Source organism: Larimichthys crocea, chromosome X, assembly GCF_000972845.2.
Source record: "Larimichthys crocea isolate SSNF chromosome X, L_crocea_2.0, whole genome shotgun sequence".
In the NCBI taxonomy this organism is placed as follows: domain Eukaryota; kingdom Metazoa; phylum Chordata; class Actinopteri; family Sciaenidae; genus Larimichthys; species Larimichthys crocea.
Window position 1 is genome coordinate 35,725,467 of NC_040020.1, and position 14,705 is coordinate 35,740,171.

At 40.3% G+C, this 14,705-nt stretch overlaps 1 protein-coding gene across 1 annotated transcript in view; it reads left to right on the top strand.

Moving 5' to 3' along the window:
• Window positions 1–1,084: 1,084 nt before the first annotated feature.
• slc4a5a (solute carrier family 4 member 5a) overlaps window positions 1,085–14,705 on the top strand; it is a 27,552-nt gene continuing 13,931 nt past the window's right edge. The window contains exons 1-10 of the mRNA XM_027282912.1: window positions 1,085–1,142; window positions 6,412–6,541; window positions 6,873–7,033; window positions 8,113–8,265; window positions 9,058–9,180; window positions 10,953–11,008; window positions 12,756–12,913; window positions 13,090–13,177; window positions 14,272–14,426; window positions 14,619–14,705. The exon at window positions 14,619–14,705 is cut by the window's right edge and continues 42 nt beyond it. Of these exons, the coding sequence (XP_027138713.1) occupies window positions 1,100–1,142; window positions 6,412–6,541; window positions 6,873–7,033; window positions 8,113–8,265; window positions 9,058–9,180; window positions 10,953–11,008; window positions 12,756–12,913; window positions 13,090–13,177; window positions 14,272–14,426; window positions 14,619–14,705 (1,154 nt within the window). The 5' untranslated portion in view covers window positions 1,085–1,099. The remainder of the gene's footprint in view (window positions 1,143–6,411; window positions 6,542–6,872; window positions 7,034–8,112; window positions 8,266–9,057; window positions 9,181–10,952; window positions 11,009–12,755; window positions 12,914–13,089; window positions 13,178–14,271; window positions 14,427–14,618) is intronic.

Sequence of the window (14,705 nt, forward strand, 5' to 3'; positions counted from 1 at the left end):
ATGTCTGAGGCTGGAGTGTCTTTTCACTGTGACGTCTGTTTGTATGCCAGGATGGAACATGGTGACAGAGGGATGGGCGTCTCTCACCTTCGCTATGAGGAGGAGGAGGGTGAGTGTATGTGCACATCTAATATAGACTGCCTCTCTGATAATAGAAACAGGAAAGAAGTTATTACATCCACTATGTCTCTTAATATTCTCATGAAACTTTAATCAAACTTATTTAGTTTCTATTCTGTCTGTTTTGTTCTTAGAGTTTGTGTTTGTGTGGCTGAATGCTGTTAATGGGCAGTGAAGATAGTTTGCATGTATTTATGAGTGTTTATTTGTGGGCTTGTATATGCATGTTTGTGTGAGTTTGTGTGAACACATCCAGTATTGGTTTGCATCTCTCTCTTGTTTAGTTATTCCACCTGGAGGATTGTGTGTAATTAGTTTTAAAGAAACAACTTAATTGCCAGCAGATGATCATTTTTTGGTTGAAAACAGGGATTAAACAAGTTTACACCAAATCACAGGAAAGCTGCAGGCCTCAGTGCTTCTGAATAGACTTGATTTGTTTGTGACTGTGCTAGAGATTGCTGCTGTTGTTTATAAGCAGACATGATGCGAAATATAATTAATTTTGTTAAAGTTTGTTAGTGTCACATTCATGAAATTCTTCTAAGTACGGGGGGTTTCACATAAAAATCTCATTATCTACTATTGTCTGTTGTCTATTACTGGCTGTGACTCAACTATTTTAGGGCTTTTCATGAGACATTCACTTATTTTGGAAAAATTCTGGTCTTATTAAAGGTTGTTCTTGAAGTAAATCGCAATTGTGTTCTACATTAAACCATATTGGCGCTTCAGTTTGGCATTTAAATCAGTGCAGCCATTTGTACAGTGTAGTCCATATTTATGTAACTCTCCATATTTGTCCCCAGACCATCAGTCCATTTACATTGGCGTCCCAGTACCTCGAGGATATCGACGCAAACGCAGGCGAAGGCGTGCTAGTCGTGAGGCTCCTGACATGGACAGGGACAGACGCTATAGCCAGCACAGACACCATGAGCAAGAGCGTTACAGAGACATCGATACAGAAGAAGGACTCATGGATTCAAACGAGCAGAGTCTCCATGACATCAGCCGCACAAGTAAGTCAGTGTCCACATACATCCATACAATCATATAAGACATCTGAAGAAGCTGGAACCTCCTTACTGTGACTATATCACATGAAAACAGATGAAAAGAAAAAAGTACCACTACTGATACTTTGTAGCCTATGTATTGTAGAAGCACAAAAAACAAATCCACCAATCAGGCAGGCAAAACACTTCTGTTGGGGTATGAAACATGACGTCATTGAGCTTTAAGTGGAATCAAGGCTTTGGCCTTAGGGTCAGGTGACTTGAGGCCTGCTCAGCTTTCACCTGTATCTCCCTTCCTGTTTTTTTGTGCTGGTTTGCTGCACCTTTGCACTGTGTTTCAATCAAGATTAAGTCTCTCAATTGACAAGGTTGATTAAAACCAATTTGTCTTCATATCCATACATTCAATAGGCAATGCTAAACTGCTGCAGGGCCCATAAAAGATGGCGGTAGAGCTTTGTCATAGATCTGTTCTGTGACTGACTGAACTTTGTATCTTTAATACATTTTGTGCTGACAGTTTGCTCCTGTGCACCTGTCTTTCAGATGTACATTACATAATGCAGAAATCTGTGAAAATAGGACATTGTTATGGTTAGAAAAGATAAAATAATGGAGGTGATAAAGAGTCTAATCTAATCTTCTGTTATCAGGAGAAACCTATGAAAAGCCCCTAATACAACTCCTGCCTCTTGTTGTGGCCAATGTGCTGTGAACCGTAAATTGAAGCTGCTCTCTTTTACTTGACTGTCCGAAGATTGGCGCAGGCATATAGCAGACCATGTCATATATTACAAATGTGTTGCAATCTCCTACCTCCCGCTTTTGATTAAATTTTGCTTCTTTCCAGCAGTTTTAACAGTGAACAGCAGGAGTCTGAGACACAGCCTGAAAGGGTGTAGCTTCTGTTTCATGTCAGAGTAATGAGTAGCCCGCCTGGCAGGACACTGCTGCTTTGGCTTTCAAAGACTTTGGCTGGGAAAGTTGTCCACCTCCTAAATTGATGTGGAGCAAGGTGGCAGACTGGACTGGACTGTGTGGGCCTGAAACATGAATATCAATGATGCATGTTGTGCCATTACTAGTACGATATTATAGCAGGAACAAAAAACATGAAGAAATGGAGAAAATGGTGCCAGTGAGGTGGAAAACATTGCATTTTATTTGTTACAGTATATCGAGCTCCAGGTCCTTATTCTGAATTTTTGCAGAAACTCCTACAGCAGATGTTTATCTGATAGTGCCAAATTTAAGGAAGTGATTCCTTCAGCATTGAATTCAATGCCATGTCTAACTGTAACAGAGGACTTGACTGCTTCCTTTAGCCCCTCACAAATAGACCATCTTGTTGATAGTATTACAGACTCATTACGGACAACTCTAGACTCTATTGCACCTCTGAAAAAGAAGACAATTAAACAAAGAAGGCTAGCACCATGGTATAGCCAGCAGTAACTTAAAGCAAGAGACGCGTAAATCTGAACGCAAATGGCGTGCCACTAAACTGGAAGAATCTCATCTAGTCTGGCAAGATAATCTCAAAACATACAGGAAGGCTCTCCGTAATGCCAGAGCAGCCTACTACTCTTCATCTTCATCTCTTGCTGTTTGGTCGTCTGCCAGTTGTCTGTGCTGCAGCTGATAAAGACATCTCGGGAGGCAGATCAAGAGGAAGAAATGCATTGTGAATCTCTACATTTATATTATGAAATCACAAGATCAATGATAAAATCCCACTGATATTTTACTACATATTAAAAACTACACATTTTACACTTCATTAGAAATGTCAATTTGGAGGGCTGTTAGATGTTATTTTAGTTTTTTCTTTTGATGGGGGAGGTAGCTCAGTCCATAGGGCTTGGCTTGGGAACCGGAGGGTGGCCGGTTCAAGTCCCACATGGACCAAATATGGAAGTTGGACTGGTAGCTGGGGAGGTGCCAGTTCACCTCCTGGGCACTGCTGAGGTGCCCTTGAGCAAGGCACCGAACCCCCTGCCCCTGCTCGCTGGGCGCTTCTCAGGGGCTGCCCATCACTCCACCATCTCTCTCTCCAAAATTGCATCTCTATGCCTTGTACTGCATGTGTGTGTCTATCTGGGTTAAAATGCATGTAAAATAAAAATAGAGTGTAAAAAGAATTTCCTCGTTCGTGGGATCAATAAAGTATATCTTCATCTTCATGTTCATTAAAAGAGGAGAATAAGAACAACCCCAGCACTGTAGCCAGGCTAACAGAGAGCCACAGCTCGACTGAACCATCTATTCCTTTAGGTCTAAGCAGCAATTACTTCATGAGCTTCTTTAATGATAAGATTATAACTATTAGAGACAAAATTCATCACCTCTTGCCCTCAACAGGCATTGATCTGCATTCTGATACAGCAAGTTTGGAAACAGCTGTAAAACTTGATATGTATTTAGACTCTTTTTCTCCCATCGACATTCATCAAATAACTAAGGCGTCAACCTGTCTCTTAGACCCCATCCCAACCAGGCTGATCAAGGATGTTTTACCTCTAGTTAGTCATTCTTTATTGGATATGATTAATCTGTCTTTATTATCAGGATATGTACCACAGTCCTTTAAGGTAGCTGTAATTAAACCTCTTCTTAAAAAGCCCACTCTAGACCCAGAGGTCTTAGCCAACTACAGACCGATATCAAACCTTCCCTTTCTGTCTAAGATACTTGAGAAAGCTGTAGCTAATCAGCTGTGTGACTTTCTCCATAACAATAGTCTATTTGAGGATTTTCAGTCAGGATTTAGAGTGCATCATAGCACAGAGACCGCATTAGTCAAAGTTACAAATGACCTCCTAATGGCATCAGACAAAGGACTCATCTCTGTACTTGTCCTGTTAGATCTTAGTGCCGCATTTGACACCATGGACCATCAAATTATTTTACAGAGACTGGAACATCAAATTGGCATCAAAGGAACCGCCCTAAGCTGGTTTAAGTCGTATTTCTTAGATCGATCTCAGTTTGTTCACGTCAACGATGAATCCTCCATGCATACCAAAGTTTGTCATGGAGTCCCACAAGGTTCTGTACTATGACCACTTTTATTTAGTTTATATATGCTTTCTTTAGGGAACATTATTAGGAATCACTCTATCAATTTTCATTGTTATGCTGACGACACCCAATTATATTTATCGATCAAGCCTGATGCCCCAATCAGTTAACTAAACTCCAAGCATGCCTTAAGAATATAAAAAGTTGGATGACCTACAATTTTTTTATGTTAAATTCAGACAAAACTGAAGTTCTTGTAATTGGACCCAAACACCTCAGAAACTCTCTTTCTAGAGACTTAGTTACTTTAGACGGGATCACCCTGGCCTCCAGCTCCACCGTAAAGAATCTTGGAGTTGTTTTTGTTTAGGATTTGTCCTTCAACGTCCACATAAAACTAATTTCGAGGACTGCATTCTTCCACTTACGTAACATCGCTAAAATCAGACGTCTCTCAGATTGTCTCTCAAGTGGATGCAGAAAAACTAGTCCACACATTTGTTACTTCTAGGCTGAACTATTGTAACTCTTTGTTATCAGGCTGCTCCAATAAGTCTCTTAGGACTTTGCAGTTAATTCAGAATGCTGCTGCACGTGTTCTGACAGGAACCAAGATCAGAGGTCACATCTCTCCCATTTTGGCTTCCTTGCATTGGCTGCCTATTAAATCTAGAATTTAAAATTCTTCTCCTTACTTACAAAGCTCTTCATGATCAGGCTCCATCCTATCTAAAAGAGCTCATAGTACCTTACTACTCCTCTAGAACACTGCGCTCTCAGGATGCTGGGTTCCTTGTGGTTCCTATAGTCTCCAAAAGTAGATTGGGAGCCAGAGCTTTCAGCTATCAAGCTCCTCTTCTGTGGAACAAACTACCATTCTGGGTTCAGGAGGCAGACGCGGTCAACACTTTTAAGAGTAGACTTAAGACTTTCCTTTTTGATAGAGCTTATAGTTAGTGCTGGTTCAGGTCATCCCTTAGTTATGCTGCCATAGGATTAGACTGCCCGTGGACTCTCCTTCCCTTCTCCCTCTCTCCCTCTCTCTCTCTCTCTCTCTCTCTCTCTCTCTCTCTCACCATCTGTGGACATACATGTCTCATTAATCCATGTAACTAACCAAACTTCCCCGGAGTTTCTGTGCTCTGTCGTTCAGCAGGTTCTCGTGGATCATGGCTGCTGCTGTGATCCTGCATGATGTCCACTACGCATATTATTACTGTCATTATTGCTACCATATCTGCTACTGTAGTCATTTTATCATTCATTGCAATTCATTGTCATTCATTGCCCAGCACATTACCGGTCCAATTCACTGTTAGTTGCTGTAAATAAAGTACTTCAATATAACTGACTCCATGAACAGTATTTATCATCCAGCTCAGTCCATAGGTTAGCAGCATACGTCCAGCTGACAGCTCATTACCCTGCAGCACCATTCATGCACATGGGGTCCAATTCAACCTCCATACAATGATGCAATGGATTCTAAGTACAGCAGGCTCATGATTAAATAGCTATAATCAGGTTCTAATGTGTACATAGACTTCAATACTGCAATCATTACTACTGGTGTAGTGCAGGAAATACACAACAGCCTACAGCTGGTTGTAAACGGGGTGTAAGTGAAAAGATTTATTGTTAGACATTGATTCATATTGAAGATCACTATTTTCATTCATGAGAGAGTGGTCAGTGTGTCCTAACCTTTCAGACTCTGGGTCATGCTGTTTCTCTGGCAGAGAGGCTGTAGGCCTTCAGGTCACATAAAAACATGTCATTAACATTTTCTTTTCAACATTATTATTAGGAAAGCCGGTGTGACCCTGGTTTACACTGATTTACCAAACTCTTCTTGGGTGATCACCCCCTAATGTTGGTGGTCAAGTACAATAGATAGTCTTCTTCTCACATCAGTGTAAATACCCCAAAATCTGAAAACACCCATTAGTCTGTTTGCCTTCCAGTCTGCTCCTACCGATTCAAATTCATTACAAAAAACAAAAACTTGGACAGAATTGGATACCTCTATCTCAATCACTGTTTTTTGGGGTAATTTTTTTAATTTTTCAATGATACTTTATTACTGTTTGATCTGATTATTTAGACACTTTTTTTGTTTTAGTGTCTTCTGTCACTGTCTTGCCGGGTAGCATAAAATAAAAAGTATTTTCCGGGCCATTAAATCATATTAATACTCTATAAAATGAAATGACAAATTATGTATGAAATCTTTCCAATCCATTCCATCAAGTGTCTCCGGCGGCAGAGCGGCTACGTTATATCCTGAGTGAAGATGATGACATGCCCACGCCGACACTCTTCACTGAAATGGACACTCTACAGTGGGAAGGAGACGAGCTGGAGTGGAAAGAGTCTGCCAGGTGGATGACTACACTGATAAACACACAACAGGCACAGTCTGCTTAACACATGATTCAGCCTGTCCAAATTATTTTTTATTTTATTTTTTGGGTGCTGGAAAGTGATTCTTTGATATACACATCAATACCAGCCTTGCCCCATGAGCAGTGTAGTGGACTGAGCTCTCTGCTTCACATTCATACAATGTCATACCTGGAAGGCGCCAGCTCAAACAGCACATACCTACTGAGCAGCAGCAGCAGCAGATGTGAAGCACTGAGCTCAAAGAAATCGCAGCGGTTTTGTATTCGTCACCTGTTTCTTTCACCCTGTGTGTTTTGCTGCCTTCAGGTGGGTGAAGTTTGAAGAGAAGGTGGAGGAGGGAGGAGAAAGGTGGAGTAAACCACACGTGTCCACGCTCTCCCTGCATAGTCTTTTTGAGCTCAGAACGTGTCTCCAAACGGGAACAGTGCTGCTGGACCTGGAAGGCTACTCACTGCCTCAGATAGTTGGTGAGATGTTTGAGGTTTACTTTCTTTTCTGATGACTCAAAATCAAAATGTATTCATATTTTGGGACAATTTGCTCTCTAAAGAAACTTTTTTTTGTTTGTGTCGCCTCCACCAATACTAAAAACGTCAGCAGAATGTGGTGAATACCACATAAGGACTCTTCTTGTGAACACAGTTTGAAGGCAGCATATTGCTTTATTTTCTACCCATTAAACGATTTGTGCGTATTCATGATAGTTATATTTCATGAGTCCTTTGCTAACTAGCTAGCCAGTTAACCAACTGACATATTTTCATTGAGGCAGTGTAGTCTACTGTGTCACAGCAGGCTAACCTATTTGTGTCTCAGGTAAAATAGTCCTGTGATGCTGCATGGCCATCCCTGTAAGCTCTGTCAGCTTTCCCTGTTGTTAAATGTTGAACCATTTACAAAGAATAACACAAGTGGCAAACTCATGCTTCTACCACTTTTGTCATACTACTCAGCACACAGAAGCTGCAGATGCATTAGTATGAAGTGGTCAATAAATCAATTAAACAATCCATAGAAAAAGAATCGATGACACCACTTACAATCTTTCCCAGTTTACAGCTAAATGAAACAACCACCAGAAACTGAAATCCAATCTTTGTATATGCAAACATACAGTCCTACATGTTGTCACCTAACAGCAATACCTCAAAGTGATTTTTAGATATGTTTTAAAAAATCGGTTACATTTGGCTCAGTAGTCAAGGTTATTGTCATGAAACACATCTGTAGATATTTGGACCAATCCTGTTGCCTTCATCTGTCATTTAGTAGCACTGTGCTGGATGTTGGCTGGTGTCTCTAATCTTATCATAAGTGAACATGAGCTTGTTTGATATACATTTGTCACCCATTCACTCAGTTTAATAAAATCTTATATCTTATAACTAATCAAATAACTTGGGAATATCACCTCTAAAGCTAACCATGTGCTCTCCACAGGATTGTGTTTACACTGTACATAGACTGTATTGTATGATTGTGCTTTAAACACTGCAGCCCTATGTAAAATATCCTTGTGTGAAATATGAATATGTCCTTTTTGCAGATGATATTATTGAGAGACAGATAGAGGAAGGCATGATATCACCTGATCTGAGAGAGAAGATCAGTTTTGTCTTGTTAAGGAAACATCGACACCAGACTAAGAAGCCAATCCACCGCTCGCTAGCCGATATTGGCAAATCCAGCTCTTCTACCAGTGAGTGTACTCTTCTGAAATGATCATCTAGAAAACTAAGAAATCTAAGAAATCTACTTAATTAGATCAACATTCACCCTGAGGATGAGACACCAACAAAATAATAGTTATCGTGTGTGTTTGTTTCTTTTACTATGATATCTATAATTCATGATACTACATACAATGTTGGAAAGCTTCAATTGAATTTATTTGTCACATTCTGTGAGGTCCCACTATAGATTCTTACTGAAAATGAATTAGTAATAACAATAATAATTATAATAGTATCCTAATCTTCTTCAGCAGAGACAAATGATCAAAAGGTGGTTGGGATCCTTAAAAATGCTCCTAGCCTTATTTTTTACACCATCTGTTTCTTATGCAAGATAGAGCACCACCTATTGTACACTCAGCTTAACAAACAAGGTGGAGTAGTTTGTCTCTTTGTTGTCTTGATACCAGTGGGTGAGTCTGCCCACCCTCACCTCCTGTGGTCTTCCATCACGTGGAATTGTGTTCCTGAAATATAGCAGTTTCTTTTCCTCATCACTGTTTGGTCCATTCTAGACTCTCTGAGAAATGCATTATGCATGTATTTGACTCATTTGGTAAATTAATAAACACACTCCTGCAGTCAACAAGGCTCATATCCTCAACAGGGGATGTATTAATGTTTGATGAGTTAATTACCGCTGTTGCATTTCCTCATCTCATCGAGGCACAGCACATACTGCCAGATAAATCATAAAGCATCACCTCCGACCACGATCTTACTGTTTGTGTCTGTTTCTGGTTCTCTTCCCTCACCAGACCGGAATGCAGGATCCCGAGGTGGACCAGGTCCAGGTTCAGTTCCGGGTCCAATAGCCAACTTTAACCGATCCACAGAGGACCTCAGAATGAAACAGCAGTCTGCTAACTATGGTCGCCTGCGTGAGTGTCTGTCTGTGGCTTCACAGTCTGTGGTTTCAACTCACATGAATGTGTCTGTGCATTATGGCCACAGGCTTCTTTTTTGAAGGTTTAACATTGTTAGTTTCTGATTAATTAAAATCTTAAAAAAACAAACAAAAAAAACATCTATAAACAGCATTTAAATCATCACAACTCTAAAACGAACTGTGAACTTGTACACATTGACTCCTCTCACTCTATAATGATCTGAGTTTAGATTTATTGACTATAGTCAGAAACAATCGTCCATCTTATTGGAGATACTTGTTTACTCTCAGGCAGATATCACACACAACACTGATTCTGATTCTGATTGAAGAATTGTTAAAAGTCCTCAGAGTTGAAGAAGTGCTCACTCCTATTAGAGGTTTGGGCTCATGTATTAACTGTCTCTGGATTTACTGGATCTTCTAGCATCTTCAAACTAAGCAGGTGATTTTCTTCTTTGATTGATTTTTTGACAGCATTTCTCCTCGACTGCATAGTCGTCAGAGGTGTCAACTTAAGTAGAATTTTTGGCTATCTGTACTTTACTGGAGTAATTATTTTTCAGCAAACCTTTTACTTCTACTCCTTACATTTTCACGCAATTATCTGTACTTTCTACTCCTTACATTTTCAAAACAGCCTTGTTACTCGTATTTCATTCCGGCCTGGGTTTTTTAGAAAATAAGTGAATTTCATTGTAATTGGATGAGAAGTATAAACATATACCATTCCAACACACTATTGGTTTGTACACGAACCATCGTCCCTGCACATTACAAATCATGTCACTCGCAAGCAAGGAGCTGACTGACTGTCGACTGACTAATGCGAAAATGTCCGTGGCACAGACTCAAGAGAACTCGTCCCAACCAAGCACCAGCGAGGAGTATCAGTCAGGATTTTTTTTAAAAATCAGATTTATAATTTTTTTGATTAATCGCTTGGATTAATATTAATTTTGACAGCACTATACTGTAAAGACAACCATACATGGGTAACTGTTACTAGGCCTGCGTACTCCAGTGTTCTTGTCCAGTTTTGATATCTTGCATCCGTTGTCCTCACAGATTCCTGCAGCTAAGCTTGGATGTACATTTACATTCCAATAATGGTTATTGCATCATTACAATACTTATAGGCATATAACTAGTCATCATATCTTCCGCTCCATGAAACACATGTCAGTGCTCAGTAGCACACACATATAGTATGGTTCTTTAATGTATTTGCATTATACTACAATGCATTCATTTTCATTGGGCATATATGAGGCTGAAACAAATTTTTCAACATTAACATTTTAATATAACATTATAGCCTTTAGAAAAGTGATGTTTTTGGGGGGAGGTCGTGTAGAGAACTACAGGCCCCTGTGCCGCGGGGCCTATAACATTTGATGGCTTTTTTTCCCTTTACATTACTTCTACTTTTATACTTTAAGTAGTTTTGAAGCCAGTACTTTTACACTTCTAGTTGAGTAAAATGCTTGAGTTGATACTTTTATCAACTCAAGCACTTTTTTAAACCCTAGTATCTATACTTCTACTTGGGTAATGAATGTAAATCCTTTTGACACCTCTGATAGTCGTGCATTGTCTTACACATCATGATCAGTGTGGTTTCTATGAGAAAGGCAGGAATTACAGTTTCCCTTTGTAATAAATATCACTGTATATCTGTTCAATGGTTGTTTTACAGTGAACAATGAATGATATGTACAATATTTAGCATGTATTAACTGTCGTTGTTATTTTGCACTTCAGGTCATGCCCAGAGTAGGAGTATGAATGATATTGCAGACACTCCCAGCACAGACCAGGTAACTCATTTCAAACCTCTGCACCTCCTTTTACATAAAACAAACATGAAAAACAACATTCCCTCAAGTCAACGTGTGTTTTGTCTTAATAATGGCTGAACTCATGTTCCTATCTGTGTTATGTCAATTTATCTGCATGGAGGCTTGTGTACGCTCATTTTCCAGTGTGCTGTTTTTCATTATTGGTGAGATTACACGTCCCATGTCTCAGGAAGGTGTTGTATTGAATTGATGTTTCAGTGGAGAGGTGAGAGCCAGCTCTGCCCTAAGTGTCATCAATCTTTCATTGCAATTGCTAGTGAAGGTGACAGCGAGTGATAGAGGAAGCGTGCGAACACATAACTCACCCATTTGTGAGGCACATGCAATAATGTGAGTTAAACCCAGTGACGTATGCTTGGACAGATGCAAGGCCATGCTGTTGTTGCTTGGATTAGGATACTGGGCTTTGAAACCGACAAGTGTCATTCACAGCTATGACTATTGTACAAAAATAAATGAATGAGAATTGGTTTGGGAGTGTGTTATGTGGCCTGTGAACTTTATTTGTTCGTACTGATATGTGTTTGTTTGAGTATGGGTTGTCCAGTTCCAAGTACCCCAGTTATGAGTGGAAGACTGGATGTTCATTTTCAGGCCTACAGTAGGTCACACGTGACCATGATCATGATATGCGTGTGTGTGTGTGCCACGTTATCTGTGTCAATATTGAGCAGGGAAAAACATGGGCATGGACTCATTTTCCTGTCCTCGTGCTCAGCCCTCACATGTAACCACAGACTGGGGCTGTGAGTTATTGGCAAGCTGTCAGTTATTGAGTGTTGTGCTGCTGTGTTATTTCCTGCCACACCTTTACATGCAATCAGACAGGTCAGGTTAGTTCATCATCCCTCTTTCAGTCACAGCTGTGTCAGCCTACATTTGTTTTTCCTCTCTTCTGTTTCTTGAGGTTTAATATTCATGGAAAAACACAAGGTTGTCATCTTGCTCCCACAGTCACCCGGCAGATTTAGAGAGACTTGATAACAAATGATACAAAGCTGAAACCTTCATGATCCCTGAGATCTGGTCATCGCAGCCACAGAATCAACACATGCAGGGCTGCAACAAGCATTTTTTTTCATGAACAATTAATTGGTCTTTTTTTTTTCACTCCATTATAACATCCTAGAGCCCAAGGTGATAAGTGCAGTACTATCCTGTATGAGAGAGAAAAGGTGGAACCAGAAAGAAACAGTTTCACTTCTAAAAAGATGTACAGTACATTGTAAATTGTAAAACACAAGTGATTCAAACTATGAAAACATTATAAATATAACAAAGAAAATAATATCACAGGGCGTCTGTGGCTCAGAGCAGATCACAAATCAGAAGATCGGAAGTCTTTCCTCAGCTTCCTTCCCCAGTTTCCTCAGCTCTTCCAGTCTGCATGTGGAACTGTCCTTGGGCAGGAAACTGAACCCCAAATTGCTCCTGAAGGCTGCGCCATAGGTGTGTGAATGTGTGTGAATGGTTAGCTTCTGTCTGGCAGCCAATTTCATAAATCTCTGATCTGAGATGTGCAGTTGATAAGTACATTGAGTGGTCAAAAAGACTAGAAAGGCGCTGTATACGTATAGTACTATTTTCCATTTACAGAGCTAAACATGAATGCAACAAAACTATGGTGTGGTGAAATGTGAAATGTATCTGCCAATAAAATATGATATCTCATCATGTGCTCTTTTTGTCCCTCCACTTTCTGTAGCTAAAAAATAAATTCATGAAGAAGATTCCCAGAGATGCAGAGGCGTCCAACGTCTTAGTGGGCGAGGTGGATTTTGTCAACAAACCCTTTGTAGCCTTTGTCCGCCTTGCCCAAGCTACGACGCTAGGAGGTCTGACTGAGGTCCCTGTTCCCACCAGGTGAGGTCAAAGCCCTTTTCTTTCACACACACACACACACACGCACGCACGCACACACACGCACGCACGCACGCACGCACGCACGCACGCACACACACACACACACACACACACACACACCTACCATCTACCTACCATCCCAGCACATACCTCACATTTGTCTTGTTACTATACAGATTCCTGTTTATTCTCTTGGGACCACAAGGAAAGGCAAAGTCCTATAATGAGATTGGGCGAGCAATAGCAACCCTAATGGTGGATGATGTAAGTGTTTTAAATTATTTCTGTGATATGCCTTCTTTATGAGATTCTTTCTGATACTGATCCTGTCTCAGTGAACATGTGAGAACACAACGTGCCATTTCCTGTCAAGGCTGGAGTTGGTGGAGAGTATAGGGATCCTGTTACTGTGTTTGAATTACATCTGGAAGAAATGCTGATTGTTAAGCATCAGTTAGGAGCTGGGTTTCTGTTGGGATCATGAGTTGCCCATGGTTTGCTAATGGAAGTATTATTTTGCTGCTGAATGCAGTTTTAGTTGAATTACATGACTTTATTAATCACAGAGCCAAATGTGCTGTTTGAAGTAGTACCTGGAGTAGTGAAGAAAAAAATAGGCTAGGCTGTTCTATGTTCACCAGCTGCAATCCAGCACTTTTAAGTTTGGTGGTTAGTCATCTTTGATTGATTCTTCCCTCTTACACTCTAGCACCACCCTACTTATGGTAGGTCAGATTTTCATCATGTGATGTTGTGTTACATGACATCACAGAAAGTGACACAGTGCACACTGCATCGTAACTCAAGTACAGACTCATGGCCACCAACATCTTTGTTGTTTGAGCGTCGAGGTTTACCACAGAGATATACCATGAATTGTCAGTACATGCATTGAACATACTTACAAATATTTAAAATAGTTGAGGAGTCCACAGACTGAGGGAAGATGTTGCTCTTTAGTGTGCTGGCTGTGGGTGGTGTGGTTATTGTCGGCCTCTGTAGGCAATTCACCTCACTGTGTTCAATGTATTAGGTAACATGTAGACAAAACATACCTGCTGTTTTTAATTAAAAAACGTTTCACTCTCACATAGTTTGTGCTGTTGTCTGTGCAGCCTGCAGTGACGTTTTAGGAGACTAGAACTGAACTTTTGATTATTTTTCTCTGTATTATGTACTTGGCACAGGATTAGATTAGATTAGATTAGATTAGATTAGATTAGATTAGATTAGATTAGATTAGATTAGATTTAAATTATTAGCTACTGACTGTAATCCAACTGTGGTCAAAACAGTGATAAGAAGTCAAATCACAGTTATTAGGGAATTACAGTACATACTGATCACTACTTCCTCAGCTCTTCAGTGATGTAGCCTACAAGGCAAGAGATCGGGAGGACCTCATCGCAGGCATAGATGAATTTCTGGATGAGGTGATTGTGCTTCCACCTGGAGAATGGGATCCCAAAATCCGCATTGAACCACCCAAGAAAATCCCCTCGGCTGACAAAAGGTTGGAGTTTTACCATCATCCACTTCAGTAATGTTCATTAAGCAATATGCCTGCAATAATTGTATAAACCTAAATCAACTTGTTTCTCCATGTCAGCTTTCAGGGGTGAAAAGCTTCTCAAACAGCACATAAAACATCATCAATTGAAACCCCACATATGATATGTACTTCCATTATGTATCTTTCCTGCAGGAAGTCAGTGTTTTCCTTAAATGAGCTGGGGCAGATGAATGGTACAGCTGTAGGAGGAGGAGGCCTGGCTCAGGACGAGGAGATGCC